This window comes from Numida meleagris, chromosome 3, assembly GCF_002078875.1.
Source record: "Numida meleagris isolate 19003 breed g44 Domestic line chromosome 3, NumMel1.0, whole genome shotgun sequence".
In the NCBI taxonomy this organism is placed as follows: Eukaryota; Metazoa; Chordata; class Aves; order Galliformes; family Numididae; genus Numida; species Numida meleagris.
The window spans coordinates 41,037,497-41,062,890 of NC_034411.1; the positions used below are offsets into that span (position 1 = coordinate 41,037,497).

At 49.5% G+C, this 25,394-nt stretch overlaps 1 protein-coding gene across 1 annotated transcript; it reads left to right on the forward strand.

Annotated features, from left to right (window-relative positions):
• On the forward strand, window positions 4,890-13,320 carry DLL1 (delta like canonical Notch ligand 1). The gene is made up of 11 exons (XM_021390383.1): window positions 4,890-6,024; window positions 6,141-6,452; window positions 6,553-6,613; window positions 6,744-7,001; window positions 9,235-9,295; window positions 9,771-9,901; window positions 10,049-10,218; window positions 10,357-10,573; window positions 11,279-12,071; window positions 12,173-12,290; window positions 12,679-13,320. Exons 1-11 carry the CDS (start codon window positions 5,965-5,967, stop codon window positions 12,682-12,684), a joined length of 2,187 nt encoding a protein of 728 aa, XP_021246058.1. The 5' UTR covers window positions 4,890-5,964; the 3' UTR covers window positions 12,685-13,320.

Genomic DNA, 25,394 nt, shown 5'->3' on the forward strand with positions numbered 1-25,394 from the left:
GTGGGGGTGGGTTTGCTGTGCTTGGGGTTAGTGGGGAGCCCCATGTCCCTGCTGCAGGCACACCTCTGCCCGCAGCCAACAGGTGGGGCCCAGATAGCTCCACATGTTCTCAGGCAAAGGAGGGGAGCGAGGAAGGCTGAGATCTGATGTTATTGCCAGGGAAAAATTAACCAGAGCAGTGCTCTGGGGAGCACAGATTAATATATTTGGTGGCTCGGCTTGCACAAAGCCTGGCCATTGTGGCTGTGTCTGAATGCCTGTGAATAGGACGGAGCATATGTGGCCTGTCACCGCAGGTGCCCACATCTGTTCGTCTCCGGGCAGATGCTCTGAGAAAAGCGGAGTGCATTTCCAAAAGCACAGCCCGCCCCATCCGTACCCATCCTCTGCCTCATAATCACCTTCTGCAGAGCCCTCTCCCCTCGCAAAGATGCGGGAAGAAATAAAAACAACACAAATTGGAAGTGGCTCAGAGAGCCCTGCAAACATACGACCAAACTGTTGCCCCCCTGCCCCCCAAGGTTTATTAGCGGCAGGTTCTGCGCTGCAGCCAGCACACAATGTGTGCACTGAGCGGGGGGACCGCAGGGGACAGAAAAACCTCTCATGCATGAAACATGGTACAGTATAGTGGCACACTGCGTGGGCTGCAGGCAGGGAGCAGGGCTGGGGGGAGCAGTTTACAGCCACTCTTTGGGGTTCTGGCTTATAATAATGGTAAATAAAGCCAGGGAAAAGAGAAGAAGGGGTTTCCCTATGCAAAATAGTGAATGCATAAAGAATTGCTACTGAGAGGAGTATTTCCAGTCTCACTGCCAAAGTGCAGAACACTTTTCTGAGAAGTGCTATAAGGTGTTTGTTTCCCCGTGTGCATGATGTGAGCCAGCTCACACCCCCCATTCCATGGCCTCAGCACTAGAGCAGGTCTGGTCCAGCCCTATGGGGGCTGCAGGTTTGTCCTGAGTATCAGAGGGTGCCGCAGATTGGAAGGTACCGTGGATACTCCTCACACTGTTCCTGGGGTGGGGAGCAAGTGGGGGGTTTAAAAGGAGAAAGAGGCCGCTTCTGTGGCAGTGGGGCTGAGCTGCACCCAAGTGGGCCCTGGAGATGCAGTGATTTGTCCCCACATCCCTTCTGCAGAAGCGAGGCGAGAGAGATTTTGGCAAATGGGTTCCTGTTGGGTGGGCCTTCGTGCAGGCTGGGCACCCTGGAGAAGGCATCTTCCCTGGGAAGGTACCCCAAGGGCCTGAGGCACAGGGAAGAGCCGGGGAGCCCTGTACGGGAGCCCCAGAGCCTCACAGCAGGCACTGCTTCCCACTTCCCTCAGAGTTTCCCTACAGGGATGCGCATCCCGATCCGTCCCGTTTTGGGAACGCACACTCACACACGAGTGGCCAATTTTATTTCTCGCGGTTTCCCATGAGAGAAATCTCGTCGGAGACGAACCAGGGAGCAAACCCAAACACGGAGCGCAGGGGAGCGGGGTGGGGGGGGTTGGGGGGGGCTCGCTTTCTCCTCGTGTGCCATCGGTAAAACACATATAGGGGCCACTTCGGGATTTGCCCGGGGATGGGTTGGAGAGCAGCTGGCTGCGGTAATCGCATCGGGAGACAAAGGAATGCCCCGCCGGTCCTGGGATCACAGGTAAACACACGGCCATTGTCATGGAAATGAGGGGCGAGGATAGGGCCGGAGCAGATGATTTGCGATTTGAAAAAGGGGGCTGGGGGGGAGGGAAGGCCCGGAGCTGCTTATCTATCATCTGGCCTCGCTGTGTGCCAGCTGAGCCACGCGACTGCCCTTTCTTATTCTAATCAGCACATGCCTTTGCAACTTTGGGCTAACCTACATGCAGAACTCCGTAATCCCCTCCCGCACACGGCAGGCGCGGCCCCGGGGCACCCTGCGCGGGGTCCGGCGGCGGCCGAGCACCGCCCGGGGCAGCGCGGTGCCAGCGCCCGGCCCTGGGGAGGACCGGGATGCCCGGGACAGGTGACGCGGGGCTGCGGCCTCACGCATGCCTCCGTAGGGGCCGGGGGGCTAATTAAAATATTATGCACACTCGGCTACACATAGCTCCACACGTAGGCACCGTTCGCCATATGCCCGCGGCCCCCCGCCCCGGGAAGAAGGCAGGATCGGGGGGAGGCCTTCATTCTCAGCTCCCCCTCCCCGCTTTGAAGTGACTTTTCCCATCCTCCGGTTTGCTGGAGGGGCGATGCGGGGAGCGCGATCCACGAGGGAGCGCAGCGACACACCCGCCCTGCCCGGGGGGGGTGTGTGTGGGGGGGGGTCACCGCGCCGTCCCCGCGCTGCTCACCGCGAGCGCGCACCTCCGCGGGGGCGGCCCGGGGGAGCGGGGTGCGGAGACACGCGGTTGGGAGCGAAAAAGCGCCATTTGGTTGGGAGCAGATGGCTGGCTGGGGGGCTGATCGCGTCTAAAGGCGTGTCATCCCCCTTCAGCGAGAATCCCTAAGGACTCCCCTTGTCTTCAAAATCAATGAAAATTAAAGTGCAGAGAATGGATGAATAGTTAGACCTCGAGTCCCTCCTTTGTTCGCCTCAGCTACTGGTGGGCAGGAGTTAAACTACAACAGCCTCCTATAGAAACACTTAAGTTAAACAGTCTCCCCGTTAGCCCGGCATCTGAAAGAGAGAGGGAGAGGGGGGAAAAAAAGCAGAAAAAGGAGCTTTCTGCTTGATTTCCCCAATACAGAATCGCGTGGCATAAATTAAGCCGGAGAAGAATGAGCGCCGTGGGCAGGATCCTGCCGGCTCTCACGGCGCCTTTCAGTCACGCTCAGCAGCGGTAATCGAGAAATCTGTGCCACGTCAGTTTAACAAATACCCGGTGCCGAGGGGGGGTGGTCGGGATTCGGGGGCACGGTTTTACGGGGCTTTTTTTTCTTTGCCTGGGTGAAAGCCCTCGCGCGTGGAACTTTTTATTTCCACTTTCTTAAGCAAGGGGATGCTCACGGTCCAACTTTCTATACCTCTCCTAGGCTAAAAGACCCTTGGCGATCCTTGGCAGATCCATCCGCCCTCGAATCTCAGATATTGCCACCCCTCCGCCCCACTCGCTTGGTAAACCCGATACGGAGGGATCTAGGTGCCATTTTTTTTTTTTTTTTTCCCCGAGGATAACGCCGCAGCCAAGTTGGCGGAGCAGCACTGTCGCTAGGTGGCAAAAGCAATGTGCGGTTGGGGCCGCAGCAGCCGCGCTCCCCGCTCCGCCGCCGGGCACAGCCCCGATCGCCCCCGGCCGCATCCTCGGGCCGGGCACGGGGAAACGCAAACATTCCGGCACAGTGCAGCTTGCGAGCACCGGGACGGAGGAGAATAGCCTTCTCCTCGTGTACCTGCGTGCAGGTGGCTCCCTGGAGCGGAGCTGGGTTTACGGGAGAGAAGGCAGTGCCCGCCTGGGTCCCGAGGCTGCACAGCTCCCGGAAGCTGAGCGTGGGCAGCGCCGGTCCAGGAGCAGGCAATGAACGGGGCTGAATGGGCTCATTAGCGATTTTCTTTTAATTGGTATTACCCAATGCTTTTACTTTAAGAAGTCTTTAAGATTTTTTTTTTTCCTAGCGCATTGTAACATAATTTGTGATCAAGACATCTGCTTCAATGAAAGTCACATTTTGCCATGCAAATGCACGTTCCCACCCAATAAAGTCGCCATAATAAGGCTTTGAGCACGGCATACCTACAGTGAGGTTATTGTAGCCAAATCCTCTCCTTTCGCACACCAGCTTAATCTGCGCTGAAATGATCTGTTACAATTAAAATGACATTTAGGGAGACAGTTACACCTTGCATCCTAATGAACCCGAGGCCGAAGGTGTTTCGCAGAGGGCCCGACAGAGTGGCAGACCCTGTGCCAGAGCCGCCCGCAAACTTTTATCCCCGATCGCATCCGTCATTAGGGAGCTGCTCAAAGGGAAATCATCCCTACCCCTCTATCTCCTGGCCACCGAACTCCTCGCGATGTTTTTACGATCAAAACAAAAGTTCTAGTGTCTGATGGATATGTAAAAAAATAATAAGGTGACGGTTGGGGTAAAGTCTTTTTTTTTTTTTTTCCCTCCACGGAGCGGGGAAGTGCTGGAAGGGATTTCTTTAAAAAATGTGCGGACATTGTTGTAGAGGCAGCAGCGTGCGCCGAGGGGAGCTCTTTCTCTCCCTCGCATTGTGCAGGGAGCAGGTGCTGTCTACATTACCATACAGCTGAGAGCACAAAGAGCTAACTGATTCAGCCCTCACACAATAACAAACGGCCTTAATGACAGCCACGCGAACGACACACACCAAACTCACTTTTTACTAAGCTGAAGCAGGAAAAAAAAAAAAAGAGAGAGAGAGAGAGAGAGAGGGAGGGAAAGGCCGAGGTTGTTGGCGATGATGATAATAATCATAGAGGGGTGCAGGACCCGGGCGGAGCGGGGAGCTCTTCCCGGCGGCAGCGCTCGTGGGGACGGGACCCGTAACCCCCTCAGCCCCCGTTCACCGCTCCCGGCGGCGCTGCCGGGGCCGGGGGGGCAGCGGGCACCGCCGGGACCTCGCGGGCCTCCTCTCCGCTGCCGGGACGGGGGCTGCGAGCGGAGCGCGGGGACGGGCAAACCCGACTCGGGGTCGCGCAGTTCGCCCCCGCTCCCACCCATCATGCCGACGCCGGGGGAAACGTGGCGTGAACGGAAAGGGATCGGGTTCCCCCCGCTGGGGCTCGCTGCCGCCCGCCGGCCCCGGCCCCGCGGAGCCCCCCGGCAGCGGCCGCGGTCTCCGAGGCGCTTCGCGGGGCAGTGGCGGCGGAGGTGCCGGGGCCGCTGCCCGGTGCGGCGGGGGTGCCGCCCTCTCCCCGTAGCAGAAGGGGGATTCTTGCGGTTCCCGAATTTGTAGGAATGTAAATGAGCGCGTTTTGTGAGCGCGGAGGGGAGGGGGAGGAGGGTTGCACATTTTACAGCTCACTGACCATTTGGCGATCCATTGAGAGGAGGGTTTGGAAAAGTGGCTCCTTTGTGACAGCTCCAGCCAGATTGGGGGGCTGCTCATTTGCATCTCATTAGGCATGCGGGCGGCCGGCGGGATATAAGGGAGGCCGGCGCCCACGGAGAGGCAGATCCTTCGCGTTCACCCTCGGAGAGAGCCGCGGGGCCGCGGCGCAGAGCGGGCACCCCCTGCCCCCCCGCAGGAGCACACCCGGACACGCTCCGTGCGCCGCTATTGAGACACGAGCTTATTTGTGTTGGCTGGGATTCCTCTCAAAACAAAAGTCAGCCCACAACAACGAATGAGCGGGAGCTTCTTTTGCAATTAAAAAAAATAAAAACAATAAAAAGAAAAGAAAAAGAAAAAAAGGATCAAGGCTCCAACGTGACCCGCTGCCGCCGCTGCCGCTTGACACCTTCCAGCCCCGACGTGCGCAGGGCGAGCGCAGCCGCTCAGAGCAGCGCAGTGCCGCGCAGAGCCGCGCAGAGCCGCCCCGCACCGCTCCGGGAATTATCGCCGCTGCCGCCCCGTCCCGCGCTGCCTCTGCGGAGGGATTTCCAGAGCGCCGATTTGTGACCTTCCTTGGGAAGCCTCTTCTCTGCCTCCGTTGGGAATTAAGTTGCTTTTGTTTCATTTTTTTTTATTTTTTTTTAATTATTTTCTTCGTGGAGAAAAGGAGGAGCGCCGTGGATTGGGCAAGAAAGAGAGTTTAGCAGATTAATCTTAAAACTTTTTTTTTCCTCTTTCTTTCTTTTCCTTTTGCCATCCGAAAGAGCTGTCAGCCGCCGCCGGGCTGCACCTAAGGTGTCGGTAGGGGGATAACAGTCAGAGACCCTCCTGAAAGCAGGAGACGGGACAGTACCCCCTCCGGCTCTGCGGGGCGGGCGGCTGTGGCCGCTCCGTTTTTTCTCCCTCCCCGAGAGACACCCTTCCTTTCCCCCCACGAAGACACAGGGGCAGGAACGCGAGCGCTGCCCCTCCGCCATGGGAGGCCGCTTCCTGCTGACGCTCGCCCTCCTCTCGGCGCTTCTGTGCCGCTGCCAGGTAAGTGCCGCCCGCCGCCCCCCGACGGGCCCGGCCGGGGGGAGCGGGGAGGGCCACCGGCTGCTGCCCGGCGCGCAGGGGCCGCTCCGCGGGCTGACGGCCGCTGTCCTCGGCAGGTTGACGGCTCCGGGGTGTTCGAGCTGAAACTGCAGGAGTTTGTCAATAAGAAGGGGCTGCTCAGCAACCGCAACTGCTGCCGGGGGGGCGGCCCCGGAGGCGCCGGGCTGCAGCAGTGCGACTGCAAGACCTTCTTCCGCGTCTGCCTCAAGCACTACCAGGCCAGCGTCTCCCCCGAGCCGCCCTGCACCTACGGCAGTGCCATCACCCCCGTCCTCGGCGCCAACTCCTTCAGCGTCCCCGACGGCGCGGGCGGCGCCGACCCCGCCTTCAGCAACCCCATCCGCTTCCCCTTCGGCTTCACCTGGCCCGTAAGTGTTGGGGCGAGGGGGCCCTTCCAGGGCTGCGGGCGCGGCGCTGCCCCCCGGCCGTGCCCGCCCTCACGGCTCTCTGTGCTCCTTCTTTCCACAGGGCACCTTCTCGCTCATCATCGAGGCTCTGCACACCGACTCACCCGACGACCTCACCACAGGTACCCGGCCCCGCGCGGACCCCTCCCCGCCGCTCTCCCTTCTCCCCGTGCTTCCTTCCCGCCGAGCTTCTCCCCACGCCCTGCCCACGTCGGGCTCTCTCATCCCTCATATCTCTCCGTTCTCGCGCAGAAAACCCCGAGCGCCTCATCAGCCGCCTGGCCACCCAGAGGCACCTGGCGGTGGGCGAGGAGTGGTCCCAGGACCTGCACAGCAGCGGCCGCACCGACCTCAAGTACTCCTATCGCTTCGTGTGTGATGAGCACTACTACGGGGAAGGTTGCTCTGTCTTCTGCCGGCCCCGTGACGACGCCTTCGGTCACTTCACCTGTGGCGAGCGGGGCGAGAAGGTCTGCAACCCAGGCTGGAAGGGCCAGTACTGCACTGAGCGTGAGTGTCCCCCTCGTGTCCCCTGAGCTCCCTGGGGGGGTTCTCTAACCTCAGGCTCCATGGAGAGGGGACCAGGCAGGGATGCATGTTGCTGGGTGCAGGCTTCACCCGTGTGGGGTGTAGGCAGTCCTCAGTATTAGCATAGAAAGTTAACTCAAGCAGCCACACTTCAGGGTGACAAAATGGCAATGTCAACATCACTGTCTTGCTCAGTTGCCAATCTGATGGCAACATGTTCAACAGTTGCTTGTGGATGTACCGCATCCATGGGTATGCGGCTCCGGGAGAGGACCTGGGAGATGGACTAGATGACCTTTAAAGGTCCCTTCCAGCTGAAACGATCTTATGATTCTAAGACCTAGGCTTTGGCAGCATCCTCACGGCAGGGCCAGAGGTAGGATTGCTGCGGCCTGATGTCTTCCCACCTTGCACTGAAAAGAGCAGTGGGATATCCAAGATGTCCTCTGTGGCCTCCAGGCTGTATGTTTCTCCTTTGGGACACTCACACACTGCCACTGCTAGGGGGAGTGCACCCAGGGCCACCAGAACACTCAGCTTCTTCCCCATCGCTCTCCTTGCAGCACTGCCATGATCATTGCTACCAGCAGGAGTAGGCTGTGGGACATGAGTTTTGAGTGAGGCCGAGCTTGATGTTGTTGAGGAGTGCGGTGTATTGGTACAGCAGGGAAAGCTGGGGCAGTGAGCGGATCCCAGAGGGACAGGCCAAGTCAGGGATGCCAAGTACTGTTGGTTTTATGAGAGGTGCACCGTGCAGATACACAGCCGTGTACAGACAGACCCTCAGCTTGCAGTGCGGTGTGCGGTGGCATTCTGTGTGCGCACGCTGAGGTGTGCTGGCAGATGACACCGGGTGAGCCCTCCAGCAGGCAGGGAGAGAACAGTCACAGTCCATAAAGCGCCGTGGTCCCGGCTGAGCTGCCGTCACCCAGCCCAGATCAACTGCTCACGCGAACCGTGGCCGCTAAGATGCTTTTAGCAGTTCATGTTACGATGTTGCACAATAAGCGGCAGGCGAAAGAGCTTTCATTTCCTTCGACGGCGTTTTAAATAGGAACTAGAACCCTTCCCATGATCAAAAGTGCCTGTCCCGGCCGTGTCAGGGGGTGGGGTGAGAGGAAGCCCTTTGATAACGAGCCCTTTCGGTGCTGTCAGCACTCGGGATGCCTGCGCAGCACCGCTCTGCCCGCCGCCCAGCCCGGCGCTGCCCATCTCTGCGCAGAGGACGCGGCGCTCAGCGGCAGCACCAGGCGCCCGAGCTGTGTTTATGCGTGCGTGCGAAAAGAATGTCTTCCCGTTAGCCGGCCGAGCTCCCAGCAGCAGATTGCTTCCCGTCTCCTTGCCCTCGGCTCCATTCTTCCCAACTTTGAGGCGATCTGATTATCAGCACCGATTCTTTCTTTCCCCTCCCCCTCCCCACCCCTCTTCCCCGCCTTCCCCTTGCATGCCATTGTCTCCGGCTGGCTTTGTTGAATTAAAACTTCGCATTGCCTGCTTAATGAGTTCCATAACCAGGCAAAGTAATGAGCAGAAGTCCCTCTCTCCCTCCCCTCTCCTCCCTCCCGCTGGCCCGCTTACCTCCTCACCATGCCCGGAGCTGCCCGCCCCTGCTCCGAGCCGGGGGGAGGAGGGAGGAAGAACTTTAGACTTATTTATTTGAATAAGAAAAAAAGTTTTTGCAGCGAAATCACGCGCGTGCCATAGATTAGCCGTGGGCAGGGATAGGCTGCCCGGCCGCCGGCACCGGCCCCATTGGCTCCGGGGCCGGGGGTATTGTTGCAGCGGGGCAGCTGCTGGGAGAGAATAGACAATAGAGCAGCTGTCTTGCACTGGCACCCTGCACACCAGCTGTCCACTCTTATCTGCACACACACTTTCGGGGGATATTAAGAGGTGGAGCTGTGTGCATAGAATTGGAAAAAAGGACTTCTGACCCTCGCTGGGAAGGGAAGGGGGGCGAGGGGCTGCGGGGAAGGCAGCAATTGTGAGCCCTCTTTTGTCTGTGTGCAACTGTATTAAGAAGAATGCTCATCCCTGGCGATAAGTAAAGTGCCCAGCTACCAGGCGAGATCAATACTCCTGCAGGCTCCAGAGATTAACTCAGCTGCTATTAACTGCCCGGCCCCCCACCCACAGGGTGCTCTCGGGAGGGGACTCTGCGAGGGGAGGCGGTGGGCCCTGGCGCTCAACCCTTCCCTCCTTCCTCTGTTCACAGCGATTTGCTTGCCTGGGTGTGACGAGCAGCACGGCTTCTGTGACAAACCTGGGGAATGCAAGTAAGTTTTCCGCTCCCCCCTTCCTCCCTTCTTTGTCTTTAGCTTGGAAGCAGTGGTCTTGCGAGGGTCAGCTTAAACGCCTTTCTTCGTCTTAGACAGTAATTCGAGAAATCCAGGTGATGCCAGATCAAGGTATTAATCTACAAGTCAAACATCAGTGCCACTAACATTAACCTAATGAGTTTACGGCGCTGTGCGTAAGGTTTGGCTGTTTGTTATTAGAGTAAACAAATTAACTACCTGCAACCGTGGCTCTATCTGAGGAAGTGGAAGAAGTCGCCGGGGCTGATGAAAGCTGATGCTGCGGTTGGACTCGGTGACTTTCTCAGATGAAGGATCACTGAAGGCTTTTAGGAAACTTGATCCCCGGCATCACTGTGTTTGCAGAGTTTGCGATAGGGTTTCCAAATGTGAGAAGTCTAAATCTGACAAGACTTTGTTGTTGACTTTTTCTTTTCTTTTTTTTCTTTTTCAGGTGCAGAGTGGGTTGGCAGGGGCGATATTGTGATGAGTGCATCCGATACCCGGGCTGCCTGCATGGTACCTGTCAGCAGCCATGGCAGTGCAACTGCCAGGAAGGTTGGGGCGGCCTTTTCTGCAACCAGGGTAAGTTCTTGGGCTTTGCTTGAGCATCTCACTCCAAATGCAGAAAGCAGGCAGCTATTTTCAGCGTGCTATGCTAGCTTTGCTAACAAGCAAGTATTTTGACTGATTTCTCTCCTTTTTAATTTATTTATTTTTAATCTTTCGCAGACCTGAACTACTGCACTCACCACAAGCCATGCAAGAATGGTGCCACATGCACCAACACCGGTCAGGGGAGCTACACTTGTTCTTGCAGACCTGGGTACACAGGCTCCAGCTGTGAGATTGAAATCAATGAATGTGATGCCAACCCTTGCAAGAATGGTGGAAGCTGCACTGTAAGTTTGAGTTGCTTGTGCCGTGTGAAACCCCAAGGGATGAGTTAATGTCAATTCTACTTATTTTTTAAGTTCTTCTTTGTATTTCAAAACTAGTTCAGGTAAATATTTTGAACATTTATCATGTCTTTCCCTCAGGATCTTGAGAACAGCTATTCCTGTACCTGCCCCCCGGGCTTCTATGGTAAAAACTGTGAGCTGAGCGCAATGACTTGTGCTGATGGACCGTGCTTCAATGGAGGGCGATGCACTGACAACCCTGACGGTGGATACAGCTGCCGCTGCCCACTGGGTTATTCTGGGTTCAACTGTGAAAAGAAAATTGATTACTGCAGTTCCAGCCCTTGTGCGAATGGTAAGGCCAAACATACTATGGTGACATTCTAAAAGGAGACCATCCAGTCACTTTGGCTTCTGGTCTAGGGCTCATAACAAGGCCCAGTGATAAACCACAGACCAGGTCATGTCACTAGCTGACTCGGTGAACGAAGTGTACTTAAAAAGGAATGATGTGGTATGGGTCACTACTGCAGATCGTGTTTTCTTAAGGGGTTACTGTGGCTGGGTGACTTGGCCTGAAACTTCATGCTTACAGGCATGGAGAATTATATTTATAGAGACACTTTGAGGTCTGTGGATCCTAAAAGCCATACACTAAATATGATTAATTATAATCCAGCAATTGCAACCTTCCTGTTTTGATTAAAGTACTTAAAACTTTCTTTAATGCAGTCCTCCTCATTCATTGTCACTGTAACTCTGTAATGTGAGATTGTGGTGTGAACCTGATCTGAACTACCTTCATAGTCCCAGCTAAATGAAATGTCAAAAAGGGAATGGGATGCTGAATGCAAAATAGGTTTGATTAAGAAATACCTTTCTTTAAAAATTGCACTTTTTGTGGTGGCTCAGACCTGGTAAAGATGGAGCTAGCCTCCCAAAACGGAAGCTTTTCTCAGCCGTGGGTTATGACAACGGCCCTGAGAGCAGCACTTGGGGTGTATTGGGGGGAGGGTCTGAGCACACACCGCTCAGCCTTCGTCCCCTTCACATCTTGCAGGAGCCCAGTGCGTTGATCTGGGGAACTCCTACATATGCCAGTGCCAGGCTGGCTTCACTGGCAGGCACTGCGACGACAACGTGGATGATTGCGCCTCCTTCCCCTGCGTCAATGGAGGGACCTGCCAGGACGGGGTGAACGACTACTCCTGCACCTGCCCCCCTGGATACAATGGGAAGAACTGCAGCACCCCGGTGAGCAGATGCGAGCACAATCCCTGCCACAACGGGGCCACCTGCCACGAGAGAAGCAACCGCTACGTGTGTGAGTGCGCACGGGGCTACGGCGGCCTCAACTGCCAGTTCCTGCTCCCCGAGCCGCCTCAGGGACCGGTCATTGTCGACTTCACCGAGAAGTACACAGAGGGCCAGAACAACCAGTTCCCCTGGATCGCAGTGTGCGCCGGGATTATTCTGGTCCTCATGCTGCTGCTGGGGTGCGCCGCCATTGTTGTCTGCGTCAGGCTGAAGGTGCAGAAGAGGCACCACCAGCCCGAGGCCTGCAGGAGCGAAACAGAAACCATGAACAACCTGGCGAACTGCCAGCGCGAGAAGGACATCTCCATAAGTGTCATCGGTGCCACTCAGATTAAAAACACAAATAAGAAAGTAGACTTTCACAGCGATAACTCCGATAAAAATGGCTACAAAGTTAGATACCCATCAGTGGATTACAATTTGGTGCATGAACTCAAGAATGAGGACTCTGTTAAAGAGGAGCATGGCAAATGTGAAGCCAAGTGTGAAGCGTATGATTCAGAGGCAGAAGAGAAAAGCGCAGTACAGCTAAAAAGGTATTGTGCTTACTTGAGTGCAGGGGGTGGCTTTACTGTGTACTTTAAAGGTAGTGTTAAGCAACAGCCGTCTGATCTGTGTTGTTTGTTTTTGTCTTCAGTAGTGACACTTCTGAAAGAAAACGGCCAGATTCAGTATATTCCACTTCAAAGGACACAAAGTACCAGTCGGTGTACGTCATATCGGAAGAGAAAGATGAGTGCATCATAGCAACTGAGGTTAGTATCCCGCCTGGCAGTCGGACAAGTCTTGGTGTGTGATCCCCATCCAGAGCAGGTCAGGGCAGCCAAACCCTTCTCTGTGCTGCCACAGTCATCTGTACCCGCTGAAATGTGGCCACCTCCAGTCTGTGACACTACAGATGTTGAAAAAACTTGTTGTGGATTAAGATAAGTTCCAGTGGGTGTTAACAGGGACAGTGACTTTTGCAGGCAAGGATATAACTATAGTGCAGTTGTGGCCTACTGACTCATTCCTTCATATGCTTCCTGCAGAGCCTGCTTTTGCTTGGCGCTGAGGTGAAGTCCTGACCCTCTGCAGCCTCACAGTCCTCTGCTTTCTTTTTATTAACCTCCTCTGGTCTCTGCTTGTGTTTTCTCTCAACAGGTGTAAAACAGACATGATATGGCAAAGCTTTTGTTCAGAACAATTTCAAAGGAGACGTGCCCCAATGAATGCTGCTGAAAGAGGAATGAGAGCTAGATTCCTTCACTGACTGCTGCTGAGAAACTAAATTCAGGCTTGAGCTGGTTCTCTACTGAAGTTAGCAAAGTGACTGCAAAATAAAGAAACAAGATGGACACCAGGCAAGGGTCTGTGTTCAAGGATTACTGTTGCACTGCCTTTTATGAATTTTATCATTGCACTATGGTCAGTTGCTTTTCTATATATATTTAAATGAATGGACTTAATTACTACATAAGAAGCATGCACTGCCTGAAGTGTATATTTTGGATTCTTATGAGCCAGTCTTTTCTTGAATTAGAGACAGAAACACTGCCTTTATTGTCTTTTTTGATACTAAAATGTGTTTTTACTAGGTGAGAAAAAGTGTGTTATTTTTTTGAATCTGTAAAAATATTTTCATGATAATTGTAAAGCTTGAGTATTTTGTGATGTTCATTTTTTTATAATTTAAATTTTTTGGTAAATATGTACAAAGGCACTTCGGGTCTATGTGACTATATTTTTTTGTATATAAATGTATTTATGGAATATTGTGCAAATGTTATTTGAGGTTTTTTTTTTTTTACCGTTTTGTTAATGAAGAAATTCATTTTTAAAATATTTTTCCAAAATAAATATTATTAATGATAACCAAAGTGCTACCTTTATTCCATAACCAATGATGAACTGGACTGAACCTTGCGACGAGAGGGCTGACACATTTCTGGGGACTCATGGGTAGATGGGATAGGACTGAGGTCCATCACAAAGAGTGGGGAACAACTTGCTGTGTGTAGACCCCCCTCTCCCCTCCTAACTTTCTGAACTATTGACCCCGTGGCTGTGTTCTCTCTTACCCAAAGGCAAACATCTGTAAAAACCTTGAATAATGTTTGCTCAGTCATGTTGGACTGTATATATATAAACACATACAGCATCACTTCCCAAGGAGGAGCGATGCAAATGCGCTCCATTGCTATGCAGGCACGAGGCTTGTACTGACTCAGCTCTATGATTCCTGCAACTTCAAACACTTGCTTGCAGTCCAGGGGAGTTTGAGGCCCACTGGCTCTGATCCTTAGTGCCCACACATGGGATGTGAGCTTCCCCAGCCACTCCAGCCTGGAGATGGCCCTTCCCTCCCCAAGATAATAGGATGCAGAGTTGGCTGGTGGCCACAACAACTCTCCTGACCGTGACATCTGCCCCAGGTATTAGTTGTATCTTTGGCTTCAACTTTGCCCATGGCGCCTGCTGCCTTTATACTGGCTCAATGTGTGATCCCATCCTCTGGCTTGGTGCTGAATGCTCAGGCCATTTCCCAATTTAGTTTGCCCTAATAACCTCTCCTTCAGGTTGCGCCTGTTAATTAGCAGAGATCCTTCAGAATCATGCAAAGTGTACTTCCACACCAGGAAAAAAAAGAAAATCTAGAAAACTAGATTATTTTTTTGATCCATTAAAGCAGATTCCACTGCAATCACTGTGGGTTGCCTCCTGCAGCTTCTGGGAGATGATGAAGGTAGTCTGTTCCCATTCTATTCAGCGGCGGTGAATTCTATCCCAAAAGCAAAAGCATGCAGTAGCACATATAATCAAGCAATTATGGCAGCTGGTAATCTATAAATTATATATGTGCTTGCCTTGTTTTAGCATACAAAAAATGTGAGAACAACTAGAACTGTACTTCTGTATGGGGTCAGAAGAAAACACACGTTGACTGCAGGGGCTTGTCCATCTATAGGGTCTTCTCACGGAGCCAACCGTTAGACAAGACCTATGTACTCAATTCCCCAAAATTGACTCAACAAGGTATATCCTATTCATTTATCCCAAAGTGTCTTGATATCACGAGGAAAGCAACATGAATTTCTGTGATGGTGTGAACAGTATTTACAAGCAGAAGGCTGACATAATGCCCCGCCAAAAAATCAGTCGGTAAATCTCACAGTGACCCAGGCATGACAGTGTGTATGGCAGCTGTGTGCTCAGAGCAATGCAGTCTCACAAACTGGACAAACCTTGAGCAAATCGCTTCATTTGTTTCTTCTTCTTCCTAAGTTTTTGGAGCGGGCTTGTCTCTTGTGATATGCAACATTTTGCACAGCCAGTGCCAGTGGCTCAGCTGGGACCTCTTAATGCTACTTCTGTATAAACACCAGCAACAAGTAGAAGTAATTGATGGCTGAGGGCCTCTGTGACAATGTTAGGCTTCCAGCGCTAATGCAAGTGCTATACAGTGTACTGCCAGGCAAAGGCCTGGAGAACCATACAGCTCCTTGCTCTGGTGAGAAGGCACAGCATCAGCATGTAGCCAACTTCATGTAAAGATGAAACAACCTCAGAAAGCTGAGGTTGTTTCCATGTGCTAGTTACTGGATATGCTGAGTTTGGTGCGGAAAAGGCATTGTGGACAAAGAGAAGAGCTGGGCTTTGTCCTTCTGAAGCCCTTTCTGCAACCATGGCTTCACAGATAAGCTTGATGGCTCTTCCAGCTCTTATCTTGAGCAAGGCTGGAGCTCTTACCACACGCAGGATTTATTTCTTGCACCAAGTCCCCCAAACCTGCATGTGTACATAGGGGTTCTCAGTGAACAGAGTGAGGCATGCAGAGGGGAGCAATGGGTGATCACTCTGCATCATAGCACCCAGTCCTTTTAGAGGACAAAAAGGATGACCTGGGCAGCATGCAGAAGTCATAGGTGGCTGTGTGCTCTGCTCTGCCCAGCTCTGTGTGTGAGGAGGCCAGTCAGATGCCCAAAAGCAGCCGGAACCCCCCTGTCAGCAGGGTCTCCTGCCTCCTTGGTCTAAAAAGAGAGGAGAGCTGGCGTGGGGAGGCCGTTTAGCTGGGACAGCTGAGAATTCAGGGCCTGATCCAACGCCCATTAAAATTATTGGAAAGGGTCCAACAAGCTTCGGGACGCGTGGCAGTGTGCCCCTCCTGACGCAGCACATCCCGGGGCTGCAGCACACACTCGCACAGTGCAAAGCCCATGGTCACTCCAGCCACCTCTGTCCCACCCCAAGGCTCATCCCTGGGAATGGGGGTTGGAGAAGGCACCTTCAAGTTACGTCCTACCTGCAAACTTGCTTCTCAGTGGTGAGCGGTGGCATCCTGCAAACTTATTTTGCAGGGTTGACGTGGACAATATTTGTCAGACACCCAGATTTCTGGAAGGGGATTTCTGAAGTGAGGCACATACAGCTTTCAAAACATAGGAAGCAGTGGGCTCAGACAGCGTGCCTTAGATTTTATTGCAAGGCATGTCTATACATCTCTTTAACTTGATATTTGTACTTTGTGCATTAGGGCCTGAGCATCAGGAAACTTGGGTACTATTCCTGGCTCTGCTGCAGACACGATGCATGACCTTGGGAGAGGAAGGATGGTCTGGTGGTCAGGGCGCTGCCCAGGGACCCAGGAGGGCCCCCTTCTATTTCCAGTGCTCCCTCCAGACTTCCTGTGCAACCTTGGACCTGGGTCACTTAATCTTTGCAGGGCCTTAGGAAAGTAGGGGCCTCCTGGTTGTGCGAGCAAGGAGAAGTTCAGAGGATGCTGTGGTGGGGGGGAATGTTAAAATACCCTCCGAGGTGAGCAAAGCTATTTCCTACCTCTGTAAGTCAGATTGCTTGTCTGTGAGATGGAGAGCTATTTTTGTAAAGTGCTTTGAGATGCTTGCATGGAATAAAGGTCCCTATTACAATTGAAACATCCATCACCTAAGGGAGGAGACATGAGCCCCATGCTGGCAGCACGGAGACGCCCTGCTGGGGATGCAGCTGCAGTGTTCTGAGTGCACGGGGTCTGTCACTGTGCTAGGATGGATGCCACATGAGGCAGCATTCAGGTGGGAAGCAGAGCAGAGGTCAAAGGGCCATCACCCTCTGCTCATGAGGATCCTCTTGGCTCCCCTTCCCTCCTGTGGAGTTCTTCTTCCAATTGTCTGCTAAGGCCTGGTGGTCTCTGTTACCTGCCATGTAAGTCAGAGGAAAAAAACATGGCAGGAATAACTGCAGCCATGAAACAGCACAGATAACTGTTCACCAAGGACCAGGAAGCATTTAATTTCCTAGCAGAGATGTACCCAGAGCATCACTGAGCACTGTGCTGAAGGATCCCTGCTCCTCGGCATGGAGGAGGAATGCGGTGCCTCAGCTGTGGGGTAGCTGTGCGGACAGGGCAGACTCATGCCAGCTGCTCAGGGTAGCATTGTTTGGGCAAAAGCCTGCTCTATGCATAGGCTATATATGACTGTGATGATCTTTCTCCTGGTATAAAACTATATCAACAGAACGGCCACTGTGGATGCAGCTATGTCGAAATAGAGGTCATGTATATCAGGGCAGAGAAATTCCCTTCCCTTGTTTATTTATCTAAACTGCACTGGTAAAAGCAGCTATACACCACTGTGTTCCCCAAAGCACAGTTGTGCTGCTACAGAGCAGCAGGTCTAAATCTGCTTAGACAAGGCTGAAGTTGCACAGGCTGATGCAATGTGTTGGTTAGTGCGTGCATCTCTTTGGGGTGATTTCCCAGCACACTGAGGGCTGAGCAGGAGAAAGGGTTGGGAGGGGGTGTCCCCTGCTCTCTTTCGCAACGTGAAACATGAACTTTGTGAGGGGAAAGGACTTTGCATGGGAAAGGATAGAGCAAGAGAAACTTCTGGCCTGCTCTTGGTGCCAGGAGACACTGTGGAGCCACTTCTTCACCCAGCTGCCAGCACCACTGGGGTGTCAGCACCATAGAGGGCTTGTGAGCATTTGGAACCAGAATTTTCACCTGCTAGAAAAGGTTTTCAAGTTATTTTCTAAAAAGGTCATTTTCAGCGGTAAGTTGCTTTCCAGTAATGGCAAACTGGAAAATCCACTTGAAAAGCTCCTGTGGGTTTCACTTTCTTCCTGAAGCAAGAAAGCAAAATGACAAGCAAACACTTCTCGGCAGACAGAAAGTTCATTGACAACTTCCCTTCTTTCTTTTCTTTTAAAAAATAGAATCAGCCTGGGAATTCTACCCCATTAATGAGTTGCATATTTTACTTTTGATTTTGCTTTAGTATGTGAACGTTTTCAAAGCTAAGTTCTGCCCTTTGCCCCATTTTCTGGTCCTCGTAAGCAGCACATCAGTGGCATGAGGAAGGCGGTGTCAAAGACAAGCAAATTGCAGGATTCAGCCATACGTCATAAAGTACTTTTAATGTAACCTGCACAAGGGAAAATTGGCATTCTCAGGAACAACTGATTACATAAGATACAAAGCATTACGAGAAATAAGCTCCAAGAGAACACTGCTAGTGCTTTACCATTTATAACCTCTCCAGAAAGTTTTCAAGAGGCACAGAGTCAAAATACTTCATCTGCATTTGAAATAAAAACCGCACAGAGAAGAACGAGGCCTTCAATATTTGGATCTGAGCAACACATCCAAAATAATTTGCCTACTGCTAGCGTGTTTTCCTTTTCGAGACACTAAGAGGTTTTCCTTTACAAGGTTTTCCATATATGCAAACATGGGTGTTTACAAAGGCCACCTGTCTGAAAAATGTAAGCCCTTTGCTTCGGTCTGGTTTTACCTTGTTCTGAATCAAAGGGACTGTGGAATTCTCCACTGCCCACAATGGTGATGGCCTGGCACAGCTGCCACTAAGGCGGGTGTGGGTGTCTTTGGAAAGTCAGACGCTCAGTGCTCCTGCTCAAAGCTGGACTGTTCAGAACAAAAAAATAATGTGGAAGAACAACAAATCGTGCTTGTTGTAGCTTGTATCTTAATTTTCTTTCTTACTTTCCGTATCAGCTTCAAGAAAGGAACCATGAAAAACGTGTAATGTTGTTTAAGTTCTTCTTATAATTTTCTTCAGGAAGTGTTATCTGGAATGGCAGTTGTGAACACACAAACTCAGCAGACTTATCTGCGTTATCTAATTACCAGACTATAAAGTTCTGCTGACATTTCCTTTTGATAAATACAATACACTGCTTTCTTTATCTATCTATATTAAAGAAACAATGTTCTCCTAATTCCAACCCCATGCATGCATTTAACTAGAACAACGTTATAAAACCCAAGACTAACAGAAACGTTGCCACAACTTCAACAGTCATAAATGAAAGCAGCGGCTTTCAGATGAAAAATATTATCTAATGGTGGTAGGAAACCACTGCAAATCTCAATGTTTAAACTACAAACAAGGATGGAACAGATTTCACTGATATTAATTAAGCAAAAAGAGAGAGGTGGAAAAAAGTAACAAACAGCGCAAATACTACAGGCATGCTTGCATTTCTTCCCTGCTGCTGATGTGCTTAACTATGTGCAGAAATACATTAGTATTTATCGCAAGATTTTCAAGTTGTGATTGCTATAGCTGGCTGGACTTTCAGAGCTCACTTCTCGTGCACAGGAGAGTTCTGTATGGTCATTGAAAATGGGGCTCACCTGCCCCAAGCTTTGGCACCAGAAGCCTGCAGGTAACAGACATAAGGGAATGGTGCCTCTGAAGAACACTTGTTGTTCTCTGAGCTCCCTTGCTTTCCTTTCCTACACCAGAAGAGGTCAGGGAGCCTTCTGCGCTGGGAAGAGAAGGGACAGGAGGCAGGCAGAGGGGTGCTGTGAGGAACCTCCTTGCCCGCTCCACAGGGGACCCCAGCAGGGCTTGCTGTGAGCTGGATGCTCAAAGACAAAGCCAACACCAAAACATTCGACATCTGTAGCATGCAAATTCCAGCTTGTAAGCCTTTTGAATTTCCATTTGCCTCAGTAAGAATTAGGCACAGGGAAGCTGTGGTGGTTGAGAATCTTTTGGCACCTGTATACTTGCAAGGAAGTGGCCCTATTTTTCACAGACAGGGTCCATCAGAGAGTCAGAGCCAAAGCTAGGAGATGAAGGTGGAACTCTAGCATTGCCAGAATAAAAAAAGAGCCTGTAAATGACAAAGAAAAGCTGCATTACCATAGTGGGGTAATTCACAAATGCACCTTGTAGATCAAAGGTAGTCATCAAGTACTGAGGATGTTCCAAAGAGCGCAGTGTGTTCTGATAGGAAAATACCCGTTTTTGTCAGAAATGCTAAAGGAAGTGTTAATGACAGGAATAAATAACAGGTGCTGGGAACAGCTGTTACTGATTAATGACTTCTCTTTTTTTTTTTTTTTTAATAGGTTTTCTGTTTGGAGGAATCAGAAGTTTTCAGTAACATTCCATTGTCAGACATTTGAGGAATGTTTTTTCCTTTCTTCATTAAAGGACTCCCCAGTTATTTCTAAGGCAAACCAGATTCAAGAATCAAGCTAAATTAATACTTGAGATTCAAGCCATCAATAGTTGAGGAAAATTCGAGCTACAATGGCTTACAAGTGCACAAATAAGCTTTCTTTCTTTCTTGCCTTTCTTTCTCTCCGTCTTGCTTTCTCACCCTGTTTTTTTTTTTCCTTTCTCTCCTTACCTCCCCATCTCTCTCTTGCTGTTTATACGAGGTACCTGGAGGTGGTCTTTCCAATGACATGTATATTTAGCCTTGAAGTAGTCTTTTTTAAGTGTATGAGGAATGATGATATTAAAGGCTGCCACTGCTGCCATTTTGCAATGATTAAGTAATTTAGAAGTCATTGAGAACAGCTCAGTGAAAACATCTGCTCTGTGCCTTGAGGCAATCAAGAGAAGCAAACAAAATATTGTGATGGAAAACACACTAACAATTAAATCATTAGTTTTTATATAACAATCTAATTTTCTAATGCATCTAAATCTGCTTCAGAGAACATGGCAAGTACTACGATCTCCTGTTCTTCAACACAAAAATTTAGGCACAGAAGCAGTCTTGGCTCTCTTGAAGTAACTGGGGATGCTGATATTAACTCAGATGGAACTAGGATTTCTTATGGAAATGTGTACTTACTGTAGGTCATCCAAGACTCCTTTTCAGCAGCCTATAGCCCTAGCTTTTTGCATCATAAAATGGACAGAAAGCCGGAGTCAGTTCCCATCTCTACATTTCAAAACAAGTAAGGTCAAAAATGAATATATTTCAGAGACTGACAGTGGAGGTGACTATGTGTGTTGAAAGGTTTCTATACCATGAAAAAATGCTAGAGTTCACTTACCAAAGGGAACGTAGTAATGTATAGAACAGTGAATAGAATTGTCCTACTTGCTTGCTGGAAAAGGACAGAATTAGAGGACTTGAAGCTACAACAGAGTTCACCAGTGGAGTTTAGTGTCTCTGAACTTTGATGCCATTTCAAGAGCTTAGCAGGCTTTAGAAAAGGGTGACTGCTCTTATCAGTAGTGAAGATCTTTACAGCTACATTAGAGAGGATAAATAATAGCATGCAAATCCTAATATGTTGAAGCGTAATATAACCATTAACTACTCAGGACACATTATATGTTACATACCCTCCCAAGGCTAGTTGGTGTCCTCGCTGTTCATTAAAAATCTTTGCCTCTTTCTTCTAAAGTAACTATTTTAGATCACCCCCAAAGGTAGGATGCAGCATTAACTAAAACAGTGGTTCATTCTGGTTTACAGACAGGGCTGAAGTGAAGAGTTGAGATTTGCTTCCTCACTGTTTTCAGAAACTCTGAGTTATCCGATCTCAGTTTTCCTTCAACTGAAGATAATGCTACCGATAACAGTATCATGCTATCATTTTCAGGCTGCAAGCTCCTTAATCTTTGATCACTTGTAAACTGAAAACACACAGTTGCAATGGAGCCATAACTGTGGAAGAGTGCAGCAGCAATCTGTTACCTATGAGAGTCTGGAAGAGAAAAGGAGATACAACTAACTGTATGTAAGAGAAGGCTATAGTTAGGCCAAAGGCAATGATCCTCACTGGTATCGGTGACAAAGGCCATTAGCTCAGGGCCTAGGAAGAAAATGAACCCCTGTTCTGTGCTGTGCACAGCCATACCCACCATGTGCAGTTCCAGATGGAATAGAGTCACTCGCTGTATCCCTGCTGCCACCTCCTGAGCCATGTGGCACCTGGGCTATGTGTGCAGCAGTCCCACTGCAAGCCTAGCATTGTCTTGTGCCCTCAAACTGCTTGTGAGATGTAGAGACTGTAGTTCAAGGTAATGCAGACACATGGCTCTAGTCCAAGCAGTTCTAGCCCATCCATGCACAGCAGTCTCTTTTCATCATCCATCCACTGTACTTCTCCTCTGTAACCACATCTAAGATTTTTTTCAGCTGACATGACTGAAATGAAAAGTGCTGCTACATTTAGGTTTGCTAATTGTTATGAACAAGACACTTCTGGTTCCAAGAAAACACCCTTGGCTAAAGCAGTTTCTGATAACATGAAGTGCCAACCTAATGGATCTGTTTGGTATTATACGCTAGCTGTGACCACCCATGACTGATTTAAAGATGTTCAGGAAGTATCCCCTCTGCCCAAAGAAATCCATTCCACAGTTTTCAGCATCCCTCTCTGACAACCAGGATTTCAAATCCCTTTATCTGGAGACAAACAGAAAGTGTGTGCTTGTGGTGAATAATTTGAGCTGATATTCTTGCCAGCTGTTAAGGGACACATGCAAAAAAAAAAAAAAAAAAAAAAAGCCAGTGACATCTGGTCAACACTGATATTTCCTAACAGAAGTATTTGTTTTGGGGTGGGGAAAGGGTGGTGGGGATAAAGAAAAATACCATCTTCATGAACCCCTTTGCCCCCTTTTGAAAAGTGAAAGTGATAACATTGACCACAGCAACTGGAACAAAAATTGCAACTTACATCATGGGGAAACAGTGACATTACATTAGCCCATATTACACAATGGTTGAGCAGTTGCTTTCACACACTAAGCTTTCAACTTTAACTTTTTTTTCCCCTTAAGCTACACAATGGATTTTTTTGCTGAGTTGGAAAATATCAGGAGACAGGCAGAAAGCCTTCCTTTTGTTCCTTCATCCTGCCGAGCACCTCATCATAAAGATTTTTTCCCTTCTGCTCTGTTTTGCTTTCCTAACTTCCTTTCCCCTTTTCACCCTCCCCCACTTTTTTTTTGTCAAATAAATGTGACTAATTAACAGCAGGACTTCTTTCCACCAAATTGTAAAATCACTTCTTTTAACTTCATAAAGGTGATAAGACCACATCCCCATTTGTTCTTAGGAAGTAGGCTTTTTAACTACCTTCTAACTGCTTTTCTTCAAGTGATGGTTTTCTTGGGTCTCAGACTGGAAGAGAAGTTGACTTTAGTTCAAGAGCAACTTCAGATCTCTCTCCTCGTTTGGGTCTTTTCACGGAAGTACACCCAGCTCAAGTCAGTAGATAATAGAAATCCCAGAATGGAAACACATAAAAAAAAGTTGTTTCCTGGGGTCAACAAAGGACAGGAAAAGAGCCAACAATTACTTAAATAAACAGTATTCAGAAAAACAAAAAAATAAAAAATACATGCCTGTACAAACTGAGTTTCATGTGAAGGAAGCAATGGTTTAAAGCAACCCAGTGTTCATTCTGCTGAAGTTCAATAGCATTAGGAAAAGGAAATCAAAACCAAATGCAATTCCAACGGTACTTACCCTCAGAAAAACATCTTTTTTTTCCCCTTTCTTCTTACTTCATAATAATACTCTGCTCTTATATAACACTTTTCATCCCAAGAGCAGTAACAGCAGCAGGGTGGACATTTCCTGGGGATCAGTGACTAGCTGGAAGCTAATGAATTTCTGTGGCATCTCCAACCAACAACTCCACCAGAAACTTTTCAGAAACAATTTCCACACCTCAGGCATTTCTGCTTACTAAGATTAGGAATCGAAGAGTGTTAGAATAACTGTGATTTTTGTACTGAATTGTTATATTAGAAAAAGCTTGGCAGGAAACAAAGAGATGAATAGAGTCTTTAAGCTGAATATGAAAGATGCAGCAGTTAGAGGGGGAATTCAGTGGCAGTTTACTAGTGACTACTGCCTACTGTCAACATGGCAAAAATCAACCATCCTAGCAATAACTGTGGAGACTTATGGCTTCTCCGATGAACCATAGGGTAAGTGCAGGCGAGAACATGCAAGGGAAATTGCCCTGCTGGGAGCAAATGCTTGACCTCGATAAGCAGAATGCTCAGGCCCTTATGTTGGTAGCTGATGTGGGCATTCAGTGCTGGGGAAGCCGTGTGCTCCCTGGCAGCTGGCAGAAGCTGTCCTGCAACAACTCATCTGGCTAGCAAACTTTGATGTTCTTCAGCAGGATCAGCGCGAAGGCAGGAGGCCAGAATCGGGACTCAGAAATCTGTGGGAATGGTGGGTCTGTCCCTCTTTGAGCCCCCTTGCATGGACATGCAAGGCTGTGCTATTTATTTTTTTTAGTCCTTTGGACTGCAGCTCCTACATTTCCCTCTGTGCCTTAGTGCTGGAGACTGGCTCTCTGCCCACAAGGTGGGTGAGGTGCTCTGAGACAAGCCATCTGATATGACAGACCTAGAGTCTCCATTAAAGGAAGGAGCCCTAGGTCTTTTGAATAGCCATTTCCAGAAACACAAAACCTATCAGAATACATGTTGGAATCAGCAGAGCCTCTCAATTCTATCTAATCTGCTTCTTCCTAATTGTAATCATTTAGGAAATGTGAGTTCAAATGGGTAAGACGTTTAAGGCCAAGTGAGAAGAAGTATATATACTTGTGTCTCCAGTTTGCTGTGGTACTACTTTGTACATTGCAAAGCCTTGTGGATGAAATTTGGGTCTTGCTGATGATCACTAAGAAGCCTTAATTCCTTAGCATTTCAATCCTCAAAATAAGACTACATTGACCCACTGGTTTCTATCTGTATATGCAGAGGCTGTCTATACTCTAAAAGAAAATAACAGTGCACTCTGAATCAAAATCAAAAGGCCCAAGAAAGGGTCCCCTTCACTCTAGTCTGTGAAATTATTACTTTTGTTTTAAATAAAAACACCTAGAAATAAAGGAACAAAGCAGTAAGAGCAATTAGAAACCTCAGTTAGGGACAAAGGATATATATACACACACACATATACACACAAGCTCTGCTCTGAAAGTAATGCCTCCTATCTTATTATGTCGGCCCACAGGGTCAGAGGTGGATGTTGGTGGTATAGCAGTAGAGGCTGAACCTTCCCACCAATATTCTGTTACATTTTGTTGCTGTGTGACAGATGGCAGCAGAGGGGCTGTCTGACCAAATGGTGTCTGACAAGGAAGTGTGTATGAAGCAAAGGTGTGTAATGAAATTCCTTCAGGTTGAAAAAGTTGCACCTATTGGCATTCACTAATGTTTGCTGAATGTTTACGGAAACCAAACAGTGGATGTGAGCACAGTGAAATGGTGGCTGGTGTGTTTCAGCAGTGGCAACAGCAATGTAAAAGACAAATCACATTCTGGATGGCCATGCACAGATGTCACACCACAAAATGAAGAGCATTTTGATCAGCTCTTCCACAAAAATTGGCAGACTGCAACAAAGGAACTGTGTACAAAGCTGAATATTGTCTTCAATGCATTGGAAATGATGGTGGCAATGCTGGAATATAGCAAAGTTTCTACCAGGTGGATCTTGTGAGTGCTCACATGGGAACAGAAAGAACATCATATGCAAGTTTGTCTGGACTTATTGAACCAATACAAGGCGGAAGGTGACAGTTTCCTGGACACATCATTACAGGTGACAAGATGTGCTGTTACCAC

Coding starts and splice junctions, on each gene's coding strand:
- DLL1 (XM_021390383.1), top strand. CDS start 5,965: ATGGGAGGCCGCTTCCTGCTGACGCTCGCCCTCCTCTCGGCGCTTCTG. Junction 9,296..9,770: donor GACAAACCTGGGGAATGCAA/GTAAGTTTTCCG, acceptor TTTCTTTTTCAG/GTGCAGAGTGGGTTGGCAGG. Junction 10,219..10,356: donor AGAATGGTGGAAGCTGCACT/GTAAGTTTGAGT, acceptor TCTTTCCCTCAG/GATCTTGAGAACAGCTATTC.